General features: G+C 50.6%; 1 protein-coding gene across 2 annotated transcripts; it reads right to left on the bottom strand.

Moving 5' to 3' along the window:
* Nucleotides 1–5222: 5222 nt before the first annotated feature.
* On the bottom strand, nucleotides 5223–25359 carry MCM2 (minichromosome maintenance complex component 2). Of its 2 annotated transcripts, none has more exons than XM_028101816.1 (16): nucleotides 25273–25359; nucleotides 24084–24313; nucleotides 20867–21042; nucleotides 20462–20722; nucleotides 19500–19719; nucleotides 19013–19220; nucleotides 17138–17272; nucleotides 16623–16814; nucleotides 10415–10508; nucleotides 9314–9564; nucleotides 9067–9193; nucleotides 8375–8487; nucleotides 7874–8122; nucleotides 6793–6975; nucleotides 6456–6611; nucleotides 5223–6074 (listed from the first exon to the last, which is right to left on the bottom strand). In XM_028101816.1, the coding sequence occupies exons 1-16, from the start codon at nucleotides 25276–25278 to the stop codon at nucleotides 5964–5966; spliced, it is 2712 nt and encodes a 903-aa protein (XP_027957617.1). In that variant the 5' UTR covers nucleotides 25279–25359; the 3' UTR covers nucleotides 5223–5963. The 2 variants fall into 2 exon arrangements, with proteins under 2 accessions (XP_027957617.1, XP_087883079.1); XM_088026953.1 differs by having other exon boundaries at nucleotides 8375–8454.
* Between the last annotated feature and the right edge of the window lie 390 nt (nucleotides 25360–25749).

The following is a 25749-nucleotide window of genomic DNA, read 5'->3' as shown; positions in this document are numbered from 1 at the left end:
CTGACTATGGTCAATCGATTTTCAACAAGAGTGCCAAAGCATTCAATGGAGAAAACACAGTCTCCAGAAAATCATGCTGAGACATAGGGATATCCACATGCAAAAGAATGAAATTGGACCCCTACACCTCACACTACATACCAAAATTAACTCTAGGGGTGCCTGGGTGGCTCAGTCGTTAAGCATCTGCCTTCGGCTCGGGTCATGATCCCAGGGTCCTGGGATCGAGCCCTGCATTGGGCTCCCTGCTCAGCAGGAGGTCTGCTTCTCCCCATGCTTGTGTTCCCTCTCTTGCTGTCAATCTGTCAAGTAAGTAAATAAATAAACCTTTAAAAAAATTTTAACTCTAAATGGATTAAAGACCTAAATGTAGGAACTAAAACTAAAACTACTAAAAGAAAACATAGGGGTATATTTTCATGACCTTGGATTAGGCAATAGTTTCTGAGATGACATCAAAAGCACAAGCAACAAAAGATATAAAAATTGGAAATTGAGAAAATTAAAAACTTCTGTGCTTCAAAGGACACCATCAAGGAAGTGAAAACAGGGCGCCTGGGTGGCTCAGTTGGTTAAGCAACTGCCTTCGGCTCAGGTCATGATCCCGGAGTCCTGGGATGGAGTCCCACATCAGGCTCCCAGCTCAGCGGGGAGCCTGCTTCTCCCTCTGACCTTCTCCCCTCTCATACTGTTTCTCTCTCTCTCTCTCAAATAAATAAATAAAATCTTTAAAAAAAAAAACAGGAAGTGAAAACAACCCACAGAATGGGAAAAAAACATTTGGAACCAAGTCATAAATCTGATAAGGGACTTGTGTTTAGAACACATAAAGAACTCATAATTTATTAATAAAGAGACAAGCCAATTAAAAATGGGCAAAAATCTGAATAGGTGTTTCTCCAAAGGAGATATACCAATGGCCAATAAGCACAGAAAAAGATGCTTAACCTCATTAGCCTCAGGAAAATGCAAATCTGGATCACAACAAGAAAGTACTCCACCTGTACTGAGACGACTAAAATAAAAAAAGAAAGCTTGTGTTAGGCAGGATGTGGAGAAATCAAAACCCTTATGCCCTAGTGATGGGAATGCAAAATGATGCAGCTGTTTGGAAAACAGGCTGGTGGCTCCTCACAAGATTAAAACCTAGAGTTGCTAACGACCCAGCAATTCCAGTCCTAGGTACAGATCCCAGAGAACAGAAAACATATGTCCATACAAAAACTTGTTATAGGAATGTTCATGGTTGCATGACTCATAAGAATCATAAGCAACCCAAATGCTCATCAACCAATGAGTAGGTACTAAAATGTGGTGTATCCATCCAATGGAATGTTATTCAGCCATGAAAAGGAATGAAGTGCTCATACAGGCTACTATAGGGATAGAACTTAAGAACATTATGCTCAGTGGAAACAGCCCATCACAATACCGTGTATTGTTAAGATTCCATTTATATGAAATGTCCAGAATAGGCATATCATAGAGACAGAAAGTGGATTAGTGTTTGCCTAGGGCTGGGGAGGGGAGTGAACGGGAGGGGAGTTGACTGTTAACAGGTATGGGTTTTGGGGAGGTGATGAATATGTTCTAAAATTGATTGTGATGATGGTTGTACAACTCTAAATATGTTAACACCATTGGACTGTACATTTTAAATCATATGGTATATAAATTTTATCTCAATAAACCTGTTATGTAAAAAAAACACAAGAACATAAGCATACACTTTGTATTATTTTTTTTTTGAGAGAGAGAGCGTGCGTGATCAAGGGAGAGGGAAGGGGCAGGCGGAGAGAATCTCAGACTCCATGCTGAGCATAGAGCCCAACATGGGTCTCCATCTCATGACTCTGAGATCATGATTTCGGCTCGGACACTTAACGGAGTGAGCCACCCAGGAACCCCTGCTTTGTATTATCTTTAACACATGCACACACACTAACAGTATGTAGTATCAGTATACTTTTAAATTTTACGTATTTGGGATCACATCCTTTGACATCTTATTTTTTCACTCAGTTTTCTTTCAGATTAATCCATTAAACTCTTATTGCATGAATACAAGTTTTGATTATCCAGTTCTAAAATACATCAACTCCCTTAATCCTATACACCTTGACAGCTGCCCATTTCCCTGCTGCCCCTTCAAAGCCAAACTTCAAAACTTTTCTAGATATGCAACTTCTATTGCCTTACCACTTACTTCCCCCTTATTCTATGAACAGTGCTCATCAAGGTCACCACCAGCCTCCATGTTACCACAAATACCCCACTTCCACTTAAGATGCGTATCTGAAACAATTCCCCAGCATCTCTAAGCTGGGATGTGTTATGGTTGATGGCATCTAATCATTCTAAATGTTAGCATTTTTGTCTTAGCAGCACATAAAATAATGGTGATTTTTATAGTAGATGGCATCTTAGAAGCAATGAAACTTAGTACGGTGGACAGGCTTGTCATTTTACCTGAACTTACAGCTATGTTGGCCCCAACTGACCTCAACCTTTCTGAATTGTTTTCTTCTGGCTTCCATAAGCACCCCTCCCTTCATTTTCCTCCCGCCTTCTGCCCACTCCTAAGTGTCCTTTGCTGGTTCAGATAATGGGCCCTCAAGTCTCCTTCAGTGCTCATTTCTCATTGCACTCTGCTGGATGATTACACCCAGCCCACCATGACGGCTGTCAGATGAGTATAGCTCATGCCCGAAACTCTTATCAGCAGTCCAGGCTCAAATCTGCCTGCAAAGTTCCACTGCTACTTAATGTCTACAAGGCATTTCCAGCCAATACACCCACAGTGAAGCTCCTGGTTCCCCCCACTAAACCTCAACTTGTTTCTCAAGCTAGAAACCTGGTTATCATTATCCACAGTTTCTTCTTTTCTCCCACTTCTTATCCATCACTGAATTTTGCTGAAATTGCAACATCCATCTAAACTGCATCCACCTTCCCCCGCCCCCTAGTTCAGACCACTGCCATCTGCAGGCGGCACCTTTTACTCCCCTCTTCCTCCTTTCTTCCTGCAGTCGACAGGGGCCAGGAGCTCCTGTAAAACACGCCAAACCCTGCTACTCCCCTGCTTACCACCCCTCAAGGGCTGGCTCCTGCAGTCAGACTCAAGCCCTTATTAGGTCTGTGTGATACTGTCGGGTAGCGTTGTAAAAATATACAGTACACAGCATGGTGACTACAGTTAACAGTGCTGGGTGGTACATTTTAATGTTGTTAAGGGTAAGAAAGTCATTAAAATTTCTCATCATAAGAAAAATATCTGTAGCTATGTGGGGTGATGGATGTTAACTAGACTTACTGTGATCACTTTGCAACATGTACAAAGATCAAATCATTACACTGTACATTTGAAACTAATAGAAGGTTATATGTCAATTATGTCTCAATGAAAAAAAATCAGATCTCTCATCTTGGTTTCTAAAGAATAGGACAATGTGTAGTATATATATTTTGTCTTCCCGCCGGGGTCCTGGTCAGAGCTCCTAATGTCTTTGTAATTTCCTAAGTGATAAGAGGATAGGAGCATCTTTTGTTCTATTTTCTTGGTTTTATCTTGGCTCCTGAAGCTCCAAGTAACAAAGGTGAAGAGAGTATCTTTCCTTATTCCTAACAAGCCCTTTCAACTACACCAGAGCTTAAAGAGGTGACTTTTGGAAAACCCCTAAGGGATGAGGGCTGGTTGCCATGGGAACCAACCCTGGAATGAAAGGATCAGAACTTTCAGCCCCAGCCCCTGACCTCTGGGGAGGGTAAGGCTAGAGGTTGAGTTAATCACTAATGGCCAATGATTTAATCCTCATGCCTATGTAATGAAGCCTCCAGAAAAACCCCTAACTGAAAGGGTTCAAGGATCTTCTGGGTTGGTGAACACAGCCACATGCCAGGAGGGTGGCGCACCCCAGACTCCACAGGGACAGAAGCTCCTGCACACAGTACACTTTGGGACCTGCCCTATGTCTCTCTCCCCATCCGACTGATCATTTGCACCCCAGTACATAGTAAGTCGGTCATAGCAAGTCAGCTGCTGCCCTGGGCTCTGTGAGCTGTTACAGCAAATTATCAAACCTGAGGACAGGGTCATGGGAATCTCTGATTTGCAGGCAAGTTGGACCTAAGTGTGGTCGGTGCCTGGGGGGGCTCAGTTGGTTAAGCATCTGCCTTTGGCTCAGGTCATGATCTCAGGGGTCCTGGGATCCAGTCCCACGTCCATCTGGGGCTCCCTGCTCCCTGCTTGGTGGGGAGTTTGCTTCTCCCTCTCCCTCTATCCCTCCCCCTTCCTCATGCACTCTCTCAAATAATCTTAAAAAAAAAAAAATTGTGGGCCACCCAGCGTGTGACTGTAAAGTAAATTGAGTGGCGTGGAGAACCCACACATCTGGTGTCAGAAATATTCTGTGTAAAGAAAATCTTTCCTTTCAGGCTGCAACCACAAGGCCCAGCTCTTGCCCCAGCTCTTCCCCTCCACCCCTCAAGCTTGAGCCACACGGACTGCTCTTTGCTTGGGGCTGGCTCCTTCCCATTCTTCCTCCTAAAGAGCTCACCTTTACAAGGGCCACTTCCTCATCCCTCTTGTCCCCCATTCAGTTTCCCAGTACTTGACTGCTTCCTTAGAGATCTCCCCACATTCCTCAGGGCCTTCCCCTTACTGGACTCTCCAGGATATGTGCAAGGAACTGAATAAGGAAATCAAACATACGAGGTTCATCAAACACCTGCAGGACTTTCACAGGAAGGACTCATCCTGGAAATTTCCAGAAAGGACAATTGGGACAAGAGAGAAGCCGTAGGGAGACATTTCTGCTTCATCTCAGGTTAAGAAACACTAAGAACTGAAGGTGTCCACCCATCCCAAGAGCAGCTGAGCAGAGCTGGGCATTTCCAGGTAGAGGCTAGATGGCGATGCTGTGGAGATGAACAACACAGCTCCGTTTGCAGGCAGGGCCAGATTACCTTCAGTCCCTCCAGGTGTACAAGTCTGTTGTTCTCTGTTCTCATGGATTCCATAGACATCACAGAGGCAGCAATTACCAACTGAATTCCCTAGGCAAAGCCACAACATTTTTGTTTTTTGCACGCCCACAAACAAGACAGCTCTTACAGACAAATCTACCTCCAACAAACACCAAAAATGGAAGATGGGAAAGGCCTTCAAGGGGAGTGGAGAGCCTGTGTGATGACATGAAGATATAATCCAGGCCAACAGCCACCACTATTTAGATTTTATTAAAAATAAAAACTACAGGAACAAAAATTGAATGTACAACGAGAGAATGGGGAGTGGCTAGTAGGAGAAAACAAAGGAGAAGAGGAATGGTGACAGCCAGTCCTGGTTAGGCACAAGTGGTACCAGGAATAAGCCTCATTCCCGTCTCTCGACCACAGCAATCCCTGGCCCTGGGGGTGCGGAAGGCACTGGGCCACATGTTGTGTGCTCTTCAGCCCACATTTTCTCCGCTCACAGAAGCCCAGAGAAACCTGCAGGACAGAGCTCAGAAAAACACTATGAATACCTTGAACTTGCTCTTTGGCCAAAGTGGTAGAAGCATCCAGGACCGGAACTCACACCAAGAGGGCAACAAGTTCTCATAACACCCTCATGTGCTCGGTCATCTAAGACGGACTGCGGTACCCTGAACACAAGGGACTCTGGCCCAAGGAACAAAGTGGGGACCAATCTCCTGTAGGCGGTGGGCTGCCGAGCAGGGGAAAGAAGAACACTGGCAAAGTGAGCCCACCCAAGATGGCACGAGGAGCAGAAAGTGGAGCTGAAGAAAGAAACAGCCTCGTTCCCAGCCCAGCCTGAACCCAGGAAATGGTGGGGGGAGCTGGATGGTTCAGCCTCGGGCCCCGCACGCTCTCTCCGAGTCCCTCAGCAGTTGGGTTGTGAGCCTGAGTGTGGAGTTGGTCCCACCAGCATCTCAGCGAGCTACTGTGGACGGCCCCGAGCCTCAGAACTGCTGGAGGATCATTTTCCGTTTCAGGTCATGACTGAACCGGTTCATCCTGAAGAGCTCACTGTCATAAAAAGCAGACAGGTTGTGGATGTTGATCTGACGAGCCTGAAAAGAGGAAACGTCAAGTGAGCCACGAAAATGAGCCTCCGCTGGTCTGCAGCAGAGCCTCTGTGCCGGTGCAATGTTTAAGACCCGTTCGTGGTGGTGGTAAACTGAGTCGGGGTCTGGAGTCGGGACACAGGGCTTGAAACCTTAGCTCTGCCAGTTGCCTGTGTCTGTCTCCTGTGTGAGATGGGATGGCAGTAATAGGACTCACCATGGTCAAGTGTAACTGCACAGAACCGGGCTCAGCCCATCATGAACACTTCATACGTGGCTCCCATCTGAGGCCTGCCCGCTTAATGATGGAGCTTGAAGGACTTCTTGCCCCCAAAGATGCCGGACAGCTCCCCAGGAAGCAGCCCGCCCTCCCATCTGGGCCCGTACCTTGTCCACCAAGTCCTTCTCAGGCACTTCGATAGTGTCCTGCTGGGCCCCAAAGCGGTTGCGCTGGTACGTCACCTGTTCTGCCACTAACTGCTTCAAGATGAAGAGCAGCAGCTCATTGTTGTCACGCCGGAATGAAAGGTAGCGGGCAAAAGTCTGCAGAGAACAGCCAAAGTCAAATGATGCCCTTCCTCACCAGGACCCTCAAGGCTACTAGAGGATGACCAGTCCCCGCCATGCTCCCGTCACGACCTGCCCGAGCAGCCAGGCAGGACAAGAGAGCCCGGATCCAGAGCCTCGGGATGCCCACCGTGGCCACCACACGGCTCTCACACACCTTCCTCATGCTGCGCATGACACTGAACTTTTGCGTGTCAATGAAGCTCTCCAGCATCACGCGGATGGCCATGCTGACATCATCCTCGATCACGTAGTCCCGCAGGTGGATGCGCGCATGGGCCTCTGCCATGCGGATCATGGACTCGATGTGCCGCACTGTGATGGGGATGCTGCCTGTGGCCTGCAGGAAGGACAGTGTCCGGTCTTGTCAGCACGGCCAGCGGCTCCTATGGCGGCCACACACTCGCGGCCTGCCGCCATCCCGCCGCACCTTCTCTCCCCCAGGCTCACATGGGCAGCCCAGTCCGAGATGTCTGTGGCCAGCTGAACCTGTTTCTGTCATGCGTTAAGTGCTGCACACACCTGTGCAACGTAAGTGGGGAAAAAAGCTGTTTGTATAAAAACTAAGTCAAATGCTCTCCAAGAACCTCATGAAGTTGGAAAGTTAAAAAAAAAAATCAAACCAACAAAAAAACCAAAGAAGCTGCTGTCTGGGTTAGGTGGGTGAGACCTACCAATCTGCAAGAATTCTGCAATCCAGGGGTGCCTGGGTAGCTCAGTCGGCTGAGTGGCCGACTTTTGATTTCAGCTCAGGTCGTGATCTCAGGGTCGTGAAATCGAGCCCTGCCGCAGGGAGTCAGCTTGGGGATTCACTCTTTCCCTCTGCCCCTCCCCCCGCTGGCTCAAGCGCTCTATCCCTGAAATAAACAAACAAATCTTAAAAAAAAAAAAAAAAAAAAAGTTCTGCATTCCAGTGGCATGCAAGCTGCCTTTGTATTTCACTCCACCATGAAAGAACTGATGCTTGTTCAGACCATGTTTGGGTGAGATTCACAAAGTCAGCACAGAAATTAAAACCAGCGGCCAACACTCAAGGGACCTTGGCCCCATACCCAGGTAGACAAATGCACGCATGTTTACGTTCCACCTGAAACAAAATGGCCAAAGTATTTACATATCATTTTTCAAAGGCATTCCAGCTCTAGCGCTTCTTAGATTAACGAACTGCACAACTAAAGAAGCTTCTGCTGAGCTCCCCTCCCTGCACTGCATCCCACAGCTGCACCCTGGGCCCTCACCATGGACTCTTTCCTCAGGTCACTGTACATCTTGGCCACCTTGTCCTGGTCCATCTGGTTGAGCTTCGGGTGGACCCTCTCCTTAGCATAGATGATGTACTTCTTCAGCACTTCTTGTGGCAGGGGCTCCACACCGTATGTATTGGGCATGGCGGGCTCCTGGGTGCCAGTGCTGCCCAGGCCCTCCTCCTTGTTGCTGGGGTGGTGCCTGATGTGGCTGCCAACCACAAAACGGGCCAGCATCTCATCCTAAGACAAGGGGGGAGAGGGCAAGTCACAGGGTGAGTCTCATGACTTGGCTTGGAGTAAGTCGGCTTGCTGGAAGAAGTGAAAGCTGCAGGTGCTGGAAAATGACACTCTCACAACAGTATCATCCGACGCCTACTATGTGCCAGGCAGCTGTGGGTGGCTGGGGGTCACCGGTGCACATGACAAGGCCCCAAGCCTCACTCAAGGTCCCCGGAACTTACTGCACGAGCCCCAGGACATGGGGTTGTGTACCTGGACTGGGTCCACCGTGTCCCTCACCACACACAGGACATCGAAGCGGGAAATGATAGGCTCCGTGAGGTCCACATTTTCTGAAAAGGTGAGCGAGGGGTCATAGCGGCCTCCTGTAACACAAAGGCACTTCTCCATCAGGGTTTATGCTCCTTCGATCTGCTCTTCTTCTGAGCACAAAGTTCTTGCCAACCTCAAGTCGCTTCAGGGACGGAAGAGAAAGACGACTTCGGAAAAGGAAGGATGCTCAGTACCTGCATCTGCCAGGCATTCTTGACAAGACAAGGAAAAGGGCTTTCCTGGAGCACTTGCCTAAAAGAGGCTTTAGACTAAAAGTCTAATCAACTCCCAGCAGGAAAAGCCTAGAATAAGGTGGGTGTGCTGCCTGAGCTCCCTGCCCACATGCTGACTGGATCAACAACCAACTCCGCCTGAACTTAGATAATGCACTAGATTTTTCTCGTCTTCTGAGGAAAATGTCCAAAACTGGTTCTAAGAACATGGCTTAAAAGACCCCAAGTCTTGCTTCCATGCACCCCCAGCAAGAACTGCGGGAGAGAGAAAGGTTTCCTGATGCTCAGTTCCTTCCTCAGACCTCGGGACTGGCCGAGGGACGCTGCAGGCTTCCCCCCCGCAAGGTGAGGCCTCCCTGTGGCAGGCCCCAACCCCCGTGGCTGTCGTGCCCGGTGTACCTATGGGGTTGGCCGCGGCAATGATGGTGCAGCGGGCCTGCAGGGAGGTGACAATGCCAGCCTTGGAGATGGAGATGCTCTGCTGCTCCATGGCCTCGTGGATGCTGGTTCTGTCCTGGTCGTTCATCTGCAGGAGGTTCAAATGTGTGATGCTTGCCCCGACCGCTATCCCGTTAACACCTGTTTCCCCACTCAGGGCTAAGCCAACACAACCCGAATCCTATCGCCATGGGGCCCAAGGACCCACCTTGTCAAATTCATCGATGAGACATACTCCTCGGTCAGCCAGAACCAGGGCTCCTGCCTCTAAGGTCCATTCCCTGCTGACGGGGTGCCGCTGGACATATGCCGTGAGGCCCACAGCTGAAGCCCCCTGGCCAGTGGTGAAGATGGCTCGGCTAGACACTTTCTCAATGTATTTGAGGAACTGAGACTTGGCTGTGCCAGGATCTCCACACAAGAGCACGTTGATGTCGCCTCGCACCTTGTGCTTACCCCCTGAAGGAGGCAGGGATGGAGACGGGGATGAAAGGGAGGGGAGGGGTGCCAAACATAGCCGGGTCATCTCTAATTTCTCATTCTGCTTATGCCAACTGCAAAGCATATTTTCCAGAAAGGGATGCAAGACCCTAGGACTAGCCATCCCACTTCTGAGAACTGAACCCAGAGAAATGGGGGCACAGGGCCGCTACTATAAAGACGCTCTTAGGAAAGGTAAGAAACTAGAAGCAATGCAGATGTTTTCCACTGAGAAGAACAGCTCTGTACGCTGTGCTATAGGGACCTTGATACAGTTTCTTATGGGAATAAATCTGCTCAGTATGCACCAGTGCAAAAAGATGCCCCACACATGCTAATGAGCAGGAAGAGGTGAGTATTTTTACGTAACCACTTACACACAGGTACAGGAAATACTGTGTTTATAAACAGAAATACATGCATGCCACAGAATTGTATTATTGTGTAAGTACACGTGTAAGTCTATGTGAATGGCCACGCAATGGTCCACTAGTGCACACACCAACCACACTGATCAGGAGTGACCCACCAGGAGGGGACTGGATTAGAAAACATGGACAGCGGGGACTTCCATCTTTCTGTGACTTCTAACAATTTAAGAAGAGGATGTAATTATCTCTACATATTCGTGTATTATTTTTATAGTTAAAACCACCCAAGGCGCCATAGCCACAGGCTACGCTCTCCCTACAATGACCATGCCACACATGGTCTGGCCATCTGCTAACGTGTACTTTCTCCCCAAGCACCCAACCTTTAAATGCAAAGTCCTGCCTTGTCTGGTACCTGCAATGCAGAGGGAAAGGGGGTGGCGCCCACCACCACTCACCTGGGTTTTTGGGCTCCCCTCCAAACAGAGCCAGCGCCAGGCCTCTCTTGATGTCTTCGTGCCCATAGATGGAAGGAGCAATACTGGCAAAGATCTGCAAGGGAGGGAGAGCCAGTGAGAACGGGCACATCTGCTCTGAGTCTGGGCCAACGCCCCACATACGGTAGGTCCCCCACCAGCTCCAATCTTAGGGAACAGGGATGTCTCCAGCCCCAGAGTGCCCACACCACGGCTGCTGCAATCCTACCAGGCCCCAGCACCAAGCCCTGCCCTCTGACCTTGGGCCGGGCAATTAGTTGGCTTTTCCTGAGAATCACAGAACTTTAGAGCTTAACAGAACGTCAGTCGGACCCCCTTTTTGGTCATATTTCAGAAAGGACTACCCAAAAGGTCACAGAAAGGAGAAAAGACCCAGGCCCATGAAACAAGTGCCATGTGTGGGAAGAAGGTGGGCTTTGACAATACAGATGTAGGAAGACTCCTCCCACGGGCTCTGTGGCTGCCTGAGCCTCAGTCTCCTCAAATGGAAGACAAGTATCACAACCCAATTCAGAGGACTGGGTGGGCCCTAAGTGAGAGGTTTATACAAGTTTATACAAGTGCCTGGCTCCTGGCTATGCTGTGGTAGCCAAATATGATAAATATGGAACATTCAGGAGATGGGCCCACCAGGAAGTCATCATTTCAACTGGTAAGTCACGGAGACATCTATCTGTGTGTGAGAGAGAAGAGGAAAAGAGAGAATCTCAAAATCTGAATGACTTTTAAAGATGAAACCAGAGACAACAAAGAAATGTCTTGCCAGTAGGAAGCAGCTTCCATCTCCTGCGCGCTTTTGCTGTTCTTGACCTTTCTGCCATCTGCATGGAGGGACTCCACAGAAGCAGTGCATGCCCCTCCTTCCCCCTTACAAGTTATACCAAGGCGGCTTGTACCGCAGGCCTGGGGGGAAGGGAGCACCAAAGCAGGAAAGTCAGTGCTGAAAATCTGGAGGGCACCCCCCCCGCCACTGGGCTGGATCCAGCTGTCCCGCCTGCCCACCAGCCAGACGGAAGAACCCTTCGCTCCCTCGGGGCTCCCTTGAAGCATGAAGGTGGGAGATGTCCCGTTCTTAGAGATGGAGTCAGGGGTCAGCAGCTTATCCTGCGGATGGCCACTCTGCACTGCCAGGGGGCGGCATGACTAGCAGGTCCTTCTGGAAAGAGGATCTGCCAGTACCACTGGTACTGAGCCGGAAATGCCTCTTGCTGTTACTTTATATAATAAGTCAGGAATGGAGGTCAGTTTCCACTTGGACACTTTTGCTGGTTCTTTCCTTGGCCCTAACATTTTCTGTAAAACCCAGCTCAAGGAGACACAGAACTGCATTAACTGGTGCACGGTGGTCCAAGCCTGATGTCTATAGAGGCTGGCCTCCCTAAATACTATTTCCCACTGAAAGAAAATTCTACTCCCCATGGGGATACTTGGAGAAATGGCTGATCCCATGTCTCGGCAGGAAATGTGCAAAAAGAACCTGCCGTGTCTTATATAAGAAAGAAAAAAGCTATCAGAGACCCAGGGTCACACCAATAGGACTCAGGACGATGGGCTTCATGCTTGGCAACTAGAGGAACCCGCTGGGCATCACCCGGATGGCCACTGCAACGCTGAAGCCTCGATGTCATTTAAGTCTGCTCATCTGTGATGACACTCAGTGGTCACCCCGGGAGGGGAACCGTTCATTATTTTGAAAACTGGTAAATGAAGGGAAAGGATCAAGCACAATCCGCTTTTTCTACAGGACCTCTACCTAGGCATAGTCCAATAGTTAATAAAGAAAAGTTTCTCTATGCGGAAGCATTCCAGAAGATAAATGAAGAAGGATTTGGAGTTAGAAGACCGTCATTTTGTGACCCCTAATGAATGAGTGGGTTTAGCCAAGGACTGTCAGTGGCTGCTAACATCACAGAAAGACAAGGAGATGCCAGCTGCTGCGGTGGGATAGACCTCTAGCCCATCTCGCCACGGACCCCACCCAAAAAGAAATCAGTCTGGACACTGATTATGTGTGTGCATCATAGTGACAATTCACAGAGAACAGATGGCCCAGGAATACGTTCGACAAAGACCCATCTGCAACACCTAGAGTGTCGAAATCTCAACAGGACAGATGACCCAGATTCTTCCACAAAAAGAGAGGGAGAGGGGACCTAAAGACGGAGACTTAAGAGACAGATCAACCAGTTCCAATGTGCAGGCCTTACTTGGACATCGACTCCAAGACACTTTTAAAAAAAGAAAAAAAAGTAGGATAATCAGGGAAATGTGGACACCAAGGAAATACCTGCTACCACGGAACCACGAACTCGTTTTTAAAGTGTGGCCCCGGTGCTGTGGTTTGGTGCAGTAGAGAGGGCCTGTTACAGATCCACGGCTGCAGGTCAAACACTGTGTGGGGAACTGGCTGCAGTCATTGAGGGAACTGGGCGCGAGTATAGAGGACACAGGGGTGGCCCGACTCCAGCTGCAGGTGGAGTCCAGGGGAGGGACATACGGGGTTCATTGTACCCACTCCATGTGTATGTCTGCAAGTTTCTGTAATAAAGCTTCAGTATTCAGACCAGGACTTATACGTGGGTGGCCACAGAACTCACCATAACCAAGTACCCCCTGAACACACACACGTCCTCCTGAGCTGCAGTAACTTAGGGAGAGGGAACAGAGAGCAGTCCCTGGAGCACCGACTCAGACCAGACTGTGTAAACAGGGATCCTGGCTCTGCCATTAGCAGCTATGCTGCATGGCAGCTTACTGAACCTGGGCCTCCACTTATTCATCAATAAAATGGGCACCCATGACACCTCCATTATAGGATTGTTACTGTTATTACTATCTGGAAATTACCTACACAGCGTCAAGCAGATGCTTAGGGCTCGATATGCAGGACTCTTCCATTGCACCCTCACCTGTGCTGGGAATGTCAGGAGAGACAATCCGCCATGATGTCTCATCCTCCTGGACGTCTTGTGGGTGTGCAAGGCTGCCCGTCCCTGACCTCTCTTTACCCAGACTGTTTCTCAGGGCTGTTCCCATAGCAGGCACCCCTGCAAGGATGAGGTAATGTCTCCCTCCAGGACCAAGAGCAGCAGGCCCCCTTCTCGCCTGTTATGCACAGCTGCCCAGGCTCAGCTCCCCTCCTGCAAAGCACCCGCTGCATCCAGATGGGCCTCCCTATAGACTACACAGGACAGGGAAGCAACCACACTAAGGCTAACGCTGCCACCGCTGACCCAGCTGGTCTGAGACAGTAATGGGCAGATGTACTGGCTAGGAAGAAAGAAAAAATCAGGGCTGCCTGGGTGGCTCAGTTGGTTAAGCGTCTGCCTTCGGCTCAAGTCATGATCCCAGGGTCCTGGGATCGGGCCCCATGTCAGGCTCCTTGCTCAGTGGGAGTCTGCTTCTCCCTCTGCCTCTGTTCCCCGCCCCCGCCCCGCTCATGCATACTCTCTCCGTCTCAAATAAATAAAATCTTAAAAAAAAAAAAGTAAACTCAAACCCAGACCTGCCAAGAAATGACACACTTGCCATGAAGTATTCCACTTAACCCTCATAATGATTCTGGTTCTCTCAGATCAAAAAGAAGGAAACAAACCAAGGCTCTGGTCAAACTGTCTGTTCCTAAATGAGAGGCAAGACCTGACCCCAGATTCCTCTGAATCTGAAGCTCATGCTCTTAATTCTCAATACATACTGCCCTATCCCCTGCCCCCCTCACCCCGCTCAGAACAGCCTGCCACGAAGTGTGGCCAAGTTCCCACCCACACAGCTACTGTGAGTACGAGACAATGAACAGGAAATGTCTAGAACGTGCCTTAAAGCTAAGCTATTTTTATCCTCCTACGGACCTTTATGCTTTTAACATCCATTGTCCCGGGCGGCACGCCCATCCAGTTTTTGTACAACTAAATTTTGTACCGACGTGCAAAACAGCTGGCTGCTGAGCATGCAGCACACGAGCACATCCCCATAATCCTTGTAACAACTCTACCCGTGGGTGCTACGTACCATCAGCTCATCCGTACAGAGGCGAGCAACTCATCTGATCACACCAATGATTAGGCCAAAAGCCAAACCTAAGGAGTCTGGCCCCAAACTGATTCTCCTGTTAGTTCTTTACAACAAAATCTAAGTGTTAGACACAGCACTCATCCCTTGACTACTTCCACCTGTCAGCGGCCACGGCCCACAAAACCAAATGGGCCGAAAGGCAAGCTGAGTTCATCAGGCTGCAGAGGACAGAGCAGGGGGTGGCTGGGACAGACAGCAGGGAGCGTGCCCCAATGGCAAGGGAAACTGCCCCTTAGCTCTCCCATCAGTCATCACTGGAGAGAAACAAAGACCTAGCACTGACAGACGCTTGGACGGCCAAAAACCAGGGCTTCCAGATTTTTATGTGCAATCTCAATTCCTAAAGATGATAACCAATTCAAAAATAAAAGCAAACAAAAAAGAAAAGGAAACACAGAACCACCTACCAACCAACCAACCAACACCCATCAGCAGGCTGCATGTGGTCCACAGGCCACCAAATTGCAAAACTCTGGCTTAAATAGTTCAAATGAGCCCCATCATGACAAGCCTGTCATCCTTTCAGTTTGTCCCCAAAACCGCCATGTGGTTTCTTCGTCCGAGTTCTTGGTAAAAATATCCACCCTGACAGTGGGCTAAAGGGGTCAGTAGAGATCAACACTCCCTCGTATCACCCAGCCCTCCTTCCCTGATGGGACTCAGAAAGGTGTACTAGAGATGTCATCGTCTCTAGAAGGATCCCCTCTGGATCCTGGGGATCCTTCTAAAGAACCTCTGTTTAGATGTCACCGTCTCCAACCCTGAGGGAGTCACAGCGTAAGCGTGCAGGTGTAACTGACCTTGAGCAGTCACTACCATGATACTGGGACATGTCTGCCTGGCGAAGTCAGCTATGTGGACAGAGGCAGACAAAACAGCAGCTATCACCGCACCAAAGTGTGGCACAACCTTCCATGTTAGGGCCACTAGGGGCAGTTCGGGAAATCTGGGGCACAAGGCACACACAGGGACTGGCCTGTCCAAAACCTGAAGTCAAGCAAATCCTGCCTCCCACGCTCTATCTGCTGCCGCTCCTGTCTCCTCAACAGAGCAGAAGAGCAGTGGCTGATAACTGCAGCAGAGGGAAAGAGGGCACTAGCGAACTGTTCTAGAAGCACACTGCTCCTTCCGCAGCTCAGGCACACGTGCACACAGCTGACGCATGTGAGGGCCAAGGTTGCCAGCCCTGGACAGAAACTGGCTCAAATACTAGTGAAAAGTCTGAAAACATGTCCATCGTGTTACTACTAATTTTCCTCTGGGAAGAATCATGGGTTGCATCTTTTTTCCCATGTTACTGATTAAGTGAAAAAATGCTATGTTTTTGTTTTCTTTCTTATTGGGGATTCTGATAACTATGAGCCCCAGGAAGGGAAGGACGGACTGTGTCGGACTTCCCACCACGATCCTGGAACACGGCCTACAAGGTATTCAAGGACTGGCTATGTTGGCAGAATGAAGTTCTTGTCCTCCCGAGGCTGGGGAAACCCCTGCCTCTCCTGGTGCAACCCCAAATCTTGGTGGCCCAGGTGAAGGTGAAGGAAATGAGTGTGTCAGATGTGGCCCTGCCCTCAAGGGAAGGATTCCATTTGCTCAAAAAGCCAAATGGAGCCTGCACTGATTGACCTGAACTGAGAGTCTGGCTCTTAAATCCCTAGCTCCCCAACCTTCAGCAAAAATGTCTACAATTAAAAAAAAAACCAAAAAAACCCAAAACCCTAAAACCCTCTTGGGGTAGCACTCTTCCCAGAGAAACGGGTGTTGGGTCCTCCCCTGGTCTGACACCAGGGGATACCCTCACAAGATGAGTTATTCCTACTGCTCCACCTGTTTCAGCCTTGAGCCTGGGCTCGACTCGATCCACTGACTCATCACAGCCCCATCCTGTCGAGGGATGGGTCTTCGAAGCCAGTATTCCAGCTCCTCCCCCAGAGCGCAGCCCCCCTCCCTCCCCCCAGATCAAGGCAAACTGACTGAGCTGATGCTGGGAAGGGAAAGAATGAAGAAGCAGAGCCCAGACCCCAAGACCCGGGAATCAGGACCGTGGTTCTGCGGCCTCCTCTGGAAGCACGACAATCCCACCCGGACCTCCACCTGCCTTCTCCCCAATCTGCTGGTCCTTGGAGAGGCTGGTGATCATCTTCACGTCTTCGTCCGTCAGTTCCCCCACAGCGACCTTGTTGTCCTTCTTGGCTACGTGGTTGGCTAGGATGACGGTGGCGAAGACAGGGAAGCCATTGGCTGTGTTGAGGGAGCCGTCGTAGTTGTTGTGGTAGATGCCAGTCAGCTCCTGGGAGAGGGGGCACAACCCAGAGAGCCGGGCCGGGGTTAGACTCAGGGCCGGGGTCTTCCCCCCGCTGCCTCCACTGTCTGATCTCTCCTCCTCAACTCCTCCCTACCAGACAGCGAGATGAGTAACCCGGAAGACCAAAGCAAAACTTCTACCCCCCACATTCCAACCGGCCAGTAAAGGAGGAAAGGCTCTTCCTCCCAGTGACTGAAGAACTGACCTCAGCCTACCCCTCCCACTGCCAGCAACCCTCTCTGCACTACAGATGCTCATGCTGATGTTCTTAGCAACTCGGCTGCCTGGCCTGCTCCTGGGCCACTTACTATCTCATCTCCTGGCTTACAGCTGTCCACCAGATCAGCAAGGAGGATAGCATCTTTGGAGCGAGGCAGCCGGCCGGCCGCCACTTTGCCGGGACTCTCCTGAATTCGGATGCGCTGGTAGTTCTGATAGATGGTCTGCGTGGGACAAACAGAGGTCACAGGGGCCTGTCTCTGCATGGCCGACTTCACACTCCTCCAAGCACAGACTTATTATGTCACCTGACCCTGGCCACAGCCCCATGAGGAAGGAGAACAGATAGGATTCCTATCTCCATCAGCGGACCAGAAAATGGACAGCTGAAGCAGAGAACGAGACTGATGCTTCCTTACTGCCAGACAGTCAAGTACCTGCTTGTAGCCAAGCCCTGGTGCATATGAACGCCACAGCCATGCCAAGTTCAAACCCTAGCTCCATGGCTTAAGCTGTGTGATCCTGGGCAAGTGATGTCCCCTCTCTATGCCTTCTCTGCAGAATAGGGATACTAAGGCTCTAAGTGCAACTTCACAGTGAGAGTTAAATCACGTCATATGGGGTGCCTGGGTGGCTCAGTCAGTTAAGCGTCTGCCTTTGACTCAGGTCATGATCTCAGGGTCCTGGGAGTGAGCCCTACACAGAGCTCCCAGCTCAGCAGGGAGTCCCCCCTGCCCCACTCATGCAAGCTCTAAGTAAATAAAATCTTAAAAAAAAAGTCATGTCACACATCCAAAGCACTTAAATCAATGCCCAACAGTGAGCTCCACTAAGTGTGGGTTCTATGGCCAAAAGTCACATGCCAATGTTGTGCTATGCAATTTAATGTCCATTACTTCACTTATTGTCTAGAAAAGAGACCACATAATACAGCTGTTAAAAGCAGTTGCTCTGGATCCTGAGTTCTAATCCTTTGGGCCTCTTTCTAGCTGGGTGACTTTGGGGTCAATAATATCACCTGCCTCAAAAAGTGTGATGAAAACTGAATTATACATCACCCACCCACTAGGTACCTTGCAAGTATCCCAGAAACTTCAGCTGTAATTATTACTCGTGTAGAAGCAGAGCCTGAAACCCTGCTCCTATGTAAGAGCCTTCTTTCTCAAGGAGCTTCCGGGAAAGCGGACTCTTAAAGAGGGTGAGCTAAACAGGCAGGGGAAGACTCTGGGCAAAGGCACAGGCTCACCCTCCCCAAGGCAAGGTGCACCTGAGCTTTTGAGCAGGTGTTTTCGGCTGTGGGCTGCCACAAGCAGAAACTCTCAGGCGCTTTCTGGTAAGGAGGTCCCAGCTAGGGCACTTCTCAAATGTGCAGTGCTGAGAGCTTCGCCGCCAGCATGCACGGCAGCAAGGCAGTAAACGGGATTTGGGCATCCCCCAAAGGTATTGCGATGACCCCGAATCTACAGATCAAGTCATTCAAATACAAAGGCAAACAGCCCAGAAGCTTTCAGCAGGGCCTCCTGAATCCAGCACAGCAATGTCTAAGCTAGTTATAATCTAGAGGCCCCCAACGAGAGGCCCACAGAGAGGCAAGTACCAGAAACGCCAAGGGAAAGCCTCATGGGAGTGAGGGATGGGAAAGCAGGTGCCTTACTAAGGAGATAGCTGAACAAGGAGTGAGTCCAGTTTTACCAGACCTTCCTTTTTTTTTTAAAAGAAAAACCTTCAACTTTGACATTTTAAACAAAATGTCCTGGTTTTAAAATATTGGCTTGAATTCTTGAAAAACACCCCACGGGCCAAACTAAACAGGCTGGCCAGATAGATCTGGTTCGCCTCAGGGTGTGGCCAGTGCACAAGTCCATCTTGTTTCCCGAGGCTGCCACGCTCATCTAACTGCCTTAGAGGTGGGGAAGGCCCGGCGTAGACAGGAAGAGCAGCCACCAGCAGGCACAGACTCTCACCTCTTCCATGTTAACTTCAAAGGGGCCAGCCGACTGGCACTCAGGGCAGGAGCCCGGCTTCACCTCCTGGTTCTGGGACTGACAGAAGGGCCCCAGCACGAAGTTACACTTGTTGCAGTTGTACTTGACCATGCTGAGCTGGGGCAGGACGCCCGTGCAGCTGGTCACCACCCCACTGGTGCGGATCAGCTGGTTCAGGTGCAGCTGCCTGCAGGGACGAGAGGGCCTATCAGAGGCCTGCAGGCTGATGACTGACCCATGCCCTCCAGAGATCAGCACTCTAAGTGAGGTGGATCCAGAAAACCTGGATCCCACCAGATCCACACCATCGCACCTGGTCCAAGCAAGAGTGCCGGGAGGGGAGGGCGCTGCTTGGCCACAGCCAGCCCGCCCAGAAACCCATGGCCCCGTTGGAGCTCCCCTGAACGAAGCTGAGCCACGGGGTGCTGAGGATGCAGGGCCTCAGGCTCGCCTGCCCTTGGCTCACCTCAGCGAGCGTAGCTCCTCTACAAGAGGCAGGTGGGAGATGCGCACGTGGATGTGGCTGGCGATGCGGTCGTACTTCGGGTACATGGCCAGCACGACCTCCAGCGCAGCCTCGTCAAAGATCTGCAGCAGCTCTGCTGGCGCCTCTGGCAGGAAGTAGGCCAGGACGTGCTCCCGGGCCGCCAGGTCCTCATAGTTCACCACCAGGCTCTCGCGGTTCTCTGGAGGCGAGAAGAAAGACTAAGCACAGAGTTCAGCCAGGGACACAGCAGGCAATTTCCCTCTCCCTGTGCAAGGAGGAAGGCCTGCCCCCCACGCCCCCCACCCTTGACTTGGAGCTGGAAACCCCAGCCCTGATTTCTAAACCTGCCCTGCTTTAGCTGTGTGACTCAGCAAGTGACACATCTTAAGCCTCAATTTCCCAATCTAAAAATGCGGACATCACACGATGTATGAAATCACATTAAGTGAAACGATAAGTGCAGGAAGGCTACAAATTCAAAATGCCTAAAAGGACCAGGAAGGAAACCTGTGAATAAACTGCATCAAATACAAGACAAAAGGGAGTGGTGTGTACAGCAGCGGACCAAGATCCAAGTGCCTCCTTTTAATTCCTGTATACAGGAATGTTCTATTTTCTGATTAAAGTAGTAATCCAGACTTCGACATTAAATCTGCCACCTTCTAAGCACGTCAGACACTTTTGTGGTTCAGCTGTCATCCCTGGACAGCCAGCAGAGCGTCCTAGTGCAGACATGCAATGCTTTTTGTATCTGCCTGATGACGGACATCTCGGGCTTCAGGTGCTAGCTCCTGTCCGGCAACGGGCAAGTGGCTCAGTATTCCCTGCACTTCATATTTCTATTAAACATGCTGTTAAAGGCCCAAGTGAATGACCCTCTGAGGAAGAATTCTGCAAGGCAGACTGCGGTGAGAGGCAGCGGGGACACGTGGAAGCCACACCTTTACACATATCGCTGATGCGTTCCTTAAAGACGTTGTGGCCATGGCCATCCACGTGGGTGCGCAGAAAGTTCTTAAAGCGGTGGTGGATCTCCAGGCGTGGGCCTGCCATGCTCACCCACTCACGCACGGAGTGGCCCTTCAGGTCCTCCAGGTTCTCGATGCTCTCGATCATGTCTTCGTCCTCCTCGCCGTCCTCTGTGGCCCGCTCTACCTGGCGGCGTTTCCGGGAGGGGCGCTCCTCATCCTCCTCATCGCTGTCTGGGGGCCAAAAGGGTATCCTCAAATGCAATTTTCCCACCGCCTCCCACCTGCCTTCCCCAGAACTCCTTTTCCAGCCCCCACCAAAGCTCTGGAAGCTAGGACCAGCCTTGCACCCTTGGAGGTGCAGACATTTGAGCCTACCGTACAGGAGCCCGCGACGCATGCGGCCCAGACCCCGGCCGGCCTCTCGGTCACGCTGCCGCATGGCCCGTTCTGCTGCCTCCCTTTGACTGGCTGTCAGCTCCTCGACGTCCTCATCGTCCAGGGCCAGGCCCTCGGCCTCGTAGACATCCAGTTCTGGGATGGCACGATAGTCCCTGAGGGAGCCCCAAAACAGACCCCGTTAGTATCAAAAACAAAACAAAAGCGGGCCCAGGAACTGGGCCTACTCCAGCCTGGGCAGGCCAGAAATACAAAGGCTCCAAAAGGATCTCCAACAAAGTGTGGTCTATGCATACAATGGAATATCATTCAGTCTCCAAAAGGAAGAAAGTCTGACTGTGCTACAATGTGGGTGAATCTTGAGGACAATGGCCTCAGTGAACTAAGCCAATCACAAAGGACAAATACTGTAGGATTCAGTTTGGGGAGGTGAAAAAGTTCTGAAGACGGTTGCACAACAACGAGAGTGTGCTTAATGCCCTTGAACTGGACACTTAAAGATGTTTACGATGGTAAATTCTGTGTTATGTGTATCTACCATAATAAAAAACAGAGGGAGGGGACCTCCAGACAGCTCTGAGCATCCAAAAAGAAACAGAAATTTGAAGAACCAGAAAACCTTCAGGCAGAAAGGCCCTTCAGACAGCCGGCCCCACCTCCCCAAGAGGGCAGAAATTCTCCCTGCACCTTCCCCTCCCAGACAATGCCACATCAAACCCCTTCAAGTACTGGGAAGGTCTTCTATTGACATCAGCCAAACCAGCTTCTCTGAAATGCCTGTCCACTGGCTCAACCCTCTCAGCTACTCCAACACCTCCAAGGACTTGTTTTCCACGATGTCACCTGTCAGGTATCTGAAAGGGAATGCTGTGTGGACAAAGAACCCACTGAGAGCAAGGACGGCTTTCCTCCCTGCAATTCTGGGAGGCAGACATCATTACTCCATCTGAAAGATGAGGAAACAGGGTTTTGGGGATGATAGGGCTTTTGCCAAGAGCCACTCAGCAGAGCCGGGTGTCAAAACACAGTCCAACCACAACCTGCAGGCTTGTTCTCTGATACCACACTACCTCCCCAAGATGATCCTCTGGAATTCTCCCTTTTTTCAGAGTAAATGGTGATTGGGGGTGACCTACTACCTTTTTTTTCTTTTTTTGAATAAACTCAGAATAAGTAATCCCATGTTGCTGATGCCAGAAACAGATCCCAGAGGAGCCAGGTAGATGTGTGGGCTGATCCATTTCTGAATTCTTAAATGTTCTCAGTTAAAAGATATTTGTCTGACTCGTTGAGAAAATTTTAAGTCACATGAGATGTCCTCTGTCCTCAGTGAAATTCTAATTGGTCCATAAAAAATTAATAAATTAGGTTTTATCAAAATTAACAACTTCTGTACCTCAAAAGACACCATTAAAAAGGGGGGGGGCGCCTGGGTGGCTCAGTCGGTTAAGCATCTGCCTTCGGCTTAGGTCATGATCCCAGGGTCCTAGGGGATCGAGCCCCGTGTTGGGCTCCTTGATCGGCGGGGAGTCTGCTTCTCCCTCTGCCTGTGCTGCTCCCCCACCTTGTGCTCTCTCTCTCGCTTGCTTTCTCTAATAAAATCTTAAAAAAAAATAAAATTTTAAAAAAGTGAGACTGAGAAGAAAATATTTGCAAATCAGTTATCTGATAAGAGACCTGTACCCGGAATAAATTTTAAAACCTCTTACAACTCTATAAAAAAAAAAAAAATCAAGCAATCCAATCATAAAATGGGCAAAAGATTTGAATAGACATTTCTCCAAAGATATACAAATAGCCTGTAAGCGCATAAAAAGGTGTTCCACATCATTAACCACCAGAGAAGTACAAATCAAAACCCCCACGAGACATCACCTCACACCCACTGGGACGACTATCACTGAAAACCAGAAAATAACAGGTGTCTGCAAGGACCACAGGGAACTAGAACCCCCATACACCACTCGTGGGAATGTAAAGTGGTAGAGCTCTTCTGGAAAAAGGTCTAGCAGTTCCTCAGAAGATGAAGCACAGAGTTAACATGTGAGCCAGCGATGCCATCCCTAGATATATGCTGCGGAGAATTCAAAGCGTATGTCCACGTAAAAACTTCAGAGCTGGCTGATTTGTCCAAAGGCTCCCAATTCCTTCCATAGTGTGGCACATACGGCACATCCGCTCTCATCATCTGCGGTGATGGTCCTTAAAGTAAAGATCCGAAAGGTCCAGGGAGCCCTTCCAAGTCCCTCCGGTGGCTCACCCCGTGGATTGTGGGATGGCCTGGACACCATGTTTGGAACTCCTGAGTCAGGGTAAAAGAAGGCCCCAAAGGAGAGTCTTCATAAGGCTCTGGGCATTTCAAATAATTCTACTACTAGCGTATCTACCAAATCCTGGTTGTAAATATGGGGTAGAGCAGCAGGAGAAATCGAACCCTGCTCCCTTGCAGAGCCTACTCCATTACCTTACCATTAAGTCTCATAACCTTTGGGCGCCTGGGTGGCTCAGTCGTTAAGCGTCTGCCTTCGGCTCAGGTCATGATCCCAGGGTCCTGGGATCGAGTCCCACATCGGGCTCCCTGCTCAGCGGGAAGCCTGCTTCTCCCTCTCCCACTCCCCCTGCTTGTGTTCCTGCTCTCGCTGTCTCTCTCTGTCAAATAAATAAATAAAATCTTAAAAAAAAAAAAAAGTCTGATAACCTTTAATACATGTTTCTACTTTTATTAACAAGTGTGAAAATATCTAACTCAGGGCCAGGTACAGATCAGGTGTAATAAATATTTGCTGAATTGCATCGAAATCTTGATTAATCAGGTGCCCCCTCCGCCCACCCACCCCGGTTTCTTTGAAGTTGCAGAAAAACACTCAGCTGCCTGCTTCCTATTCTTCCAAGTCATCCTTGGCATCCCTGATGTGGTCCACCACAGGAGACACTCCTTGCATCCCCTGAGGTGCGCATCTTACAGAGTTGAGGCTTACCCAGGCCTTAGGGCCCAGTCTATGATACAGCAAGTTACTCGGGCCTATGTTGTGGTTCCTTGGACTTGTCTGTCTCTCCCTAGATCCTGCATCAAGGTGCACTCATAGGCAAGGATACTGATTCCTCTGCTTCCCCTGTACCCAAAGCAAGGTCACTGGGTACACAATGGGCTCTCTGCAAAACTATCTGCTGAGTACCCCGCTTTGAATGAAAATACCTCTCCATGCCATCTCCGATAAGCTCCTCTCCATCTTCTTCCTCTTCATCCAGGGGTCCCTCTGTGCCTAGAAGCCCCTCAGACTCATCCTCAAAGGGGGGAAGATCACGGCCAGGGCTGGAGGTCAGGGCATCTGTGCGACGGGAGCTTCGCCCAGGGCTGGAGGTGAGAGGATCACTTCGCAGCCGCCGGGCTGGGCTGGATGCCACAGTGAAGGACTCAGATGATTCCTGCAGGAGAGAACCGAGAAGGTGAGGGCTGACTTAACATCCTATAAGGTGGCCCTCTCCACCTGTGACCCTGTTCTCCCCCACTCCACTCCAAACCCCTCCAGCCTCAAGACTTTGCATCTCATGTTCCCTCTGCCTGGCATGCTCTCCTGTGAGCTCTCTGAGCTAATGGCTTCTCAACACACAGCAACGAGCTCAAATATCACATCCTCAAATACTCCAGGCACTGATATTTCCCTGTGTTTTCTCCATGACAATGGATACCTCATTTGTTTATGTACCTGTTTCTCTACTCTTCCCACACTCCTCTCCTGTGTGCATGGCTTCCCACCCACAATACACAAGACATTGAGGCAGGAGACAGAACATGAGAGTGACCAAAACGTTAAGAGATCTGGAATTCACAGATTGGTGGAGAGGACAGACAATAAATAAGACAAAGAGACAAAAAACACTACAATAATATGTGCATGAAAATGCGGGGCCTTATCTGTCTTGTGTACTCCCAGCGCCAGGCATAGAGAGGGCGCCCCACAAGCAGGTGCGGAGTAAGTAAATGAGGGTGGTCGGGTAGGCCATAAAGCTCGGGTTGGGGAATTCGAGTCCCCAGCCTGGTGCGGGAGAGGAGGCATCCCCAAGGGGACTGGAGCGGCGTGGGGCCCGCTGGCTTTGCAGACCCCGCAAGGGAGGAGTAAAGGGGAGAAATCAGCTCCAAACCAGAGCCCAGGGACCCAACCCCATCTGGAGGCCCGATCCGGCCGCGGCGGAGCGGGGCGAGGGCCTTGAGGACTCGAAGTACGCAGCCCCTCGCCCCAGGTCCCGGCGCGCGCCCGCACCGCCCGCATGGCGGGCCCACGCCGACATGGGGGCTCGCCGGGTCCACCCGTCGGCCCCCCACGCCCGCGCCTCCCCCGCGCACGGCAGACGCGCAGGCCGCCGGGGAACACCCGCTCGCTCACCGCCATCGCAGCGCCACGCTCCCCGCCGCCACTCCAGCAACAACTAGTTTTCGCGCGAAAGCCGGCTCACGTGACCCTCCCGAGCCCGGGAAGCGTCTGAAGGAACATGGCGTCATGACGTCGGCCTCATCTGCGTGCCGGGGGGGCGGGCCAAAGAAGGAGGCCCCGCCCACTCCTCCAAGGCGCCCCGCCTGCCGGCCTGGAGAGCAATCGGGCTCAGCGCGGCTTTGACCTCCAGGCAAAGGGGTGGAGCTGGAGTTGCGGGTGGGGGCAGTGGGGACTAGCCCCACCTGCCGCTTGCGTGACCTCGCTCGCCCTGTGGCTATTTTACAGATGAGGCAACTGAGGCCTGTTTTCTGAGGTCTCGTGAGCAGAAGGTCTCTTTCAACTACTCCAAAAGCTCTCAGGTTGAATACTTAAGAGCACCCACACAGCTCCAGGATTGTAGAAGGCCACAATTTGATATTTTAGTAGGAG

This window comes from Eumetopias jubatus, unplaced genomic scaffold, assembly GCF_037043125.1.
Source record: "Eumetopias jubatus isolate StellerSeaLion01/CBP00866 unplaced genomic scaffold, mEumJub1_p1.0 scaffold_1, whole genome shotgun sequence".
Lineage (NCBI taxonomy): Eukaryota > Metazoa > Chordata > Mammalia > Carnivora > Otariidae > Eumetopias > Eumetopias jubatus.
Note: the sequence above shows the minus strand (reverse complement) of the source record. Positions and strands in the feature narration are given on the sequence as shown.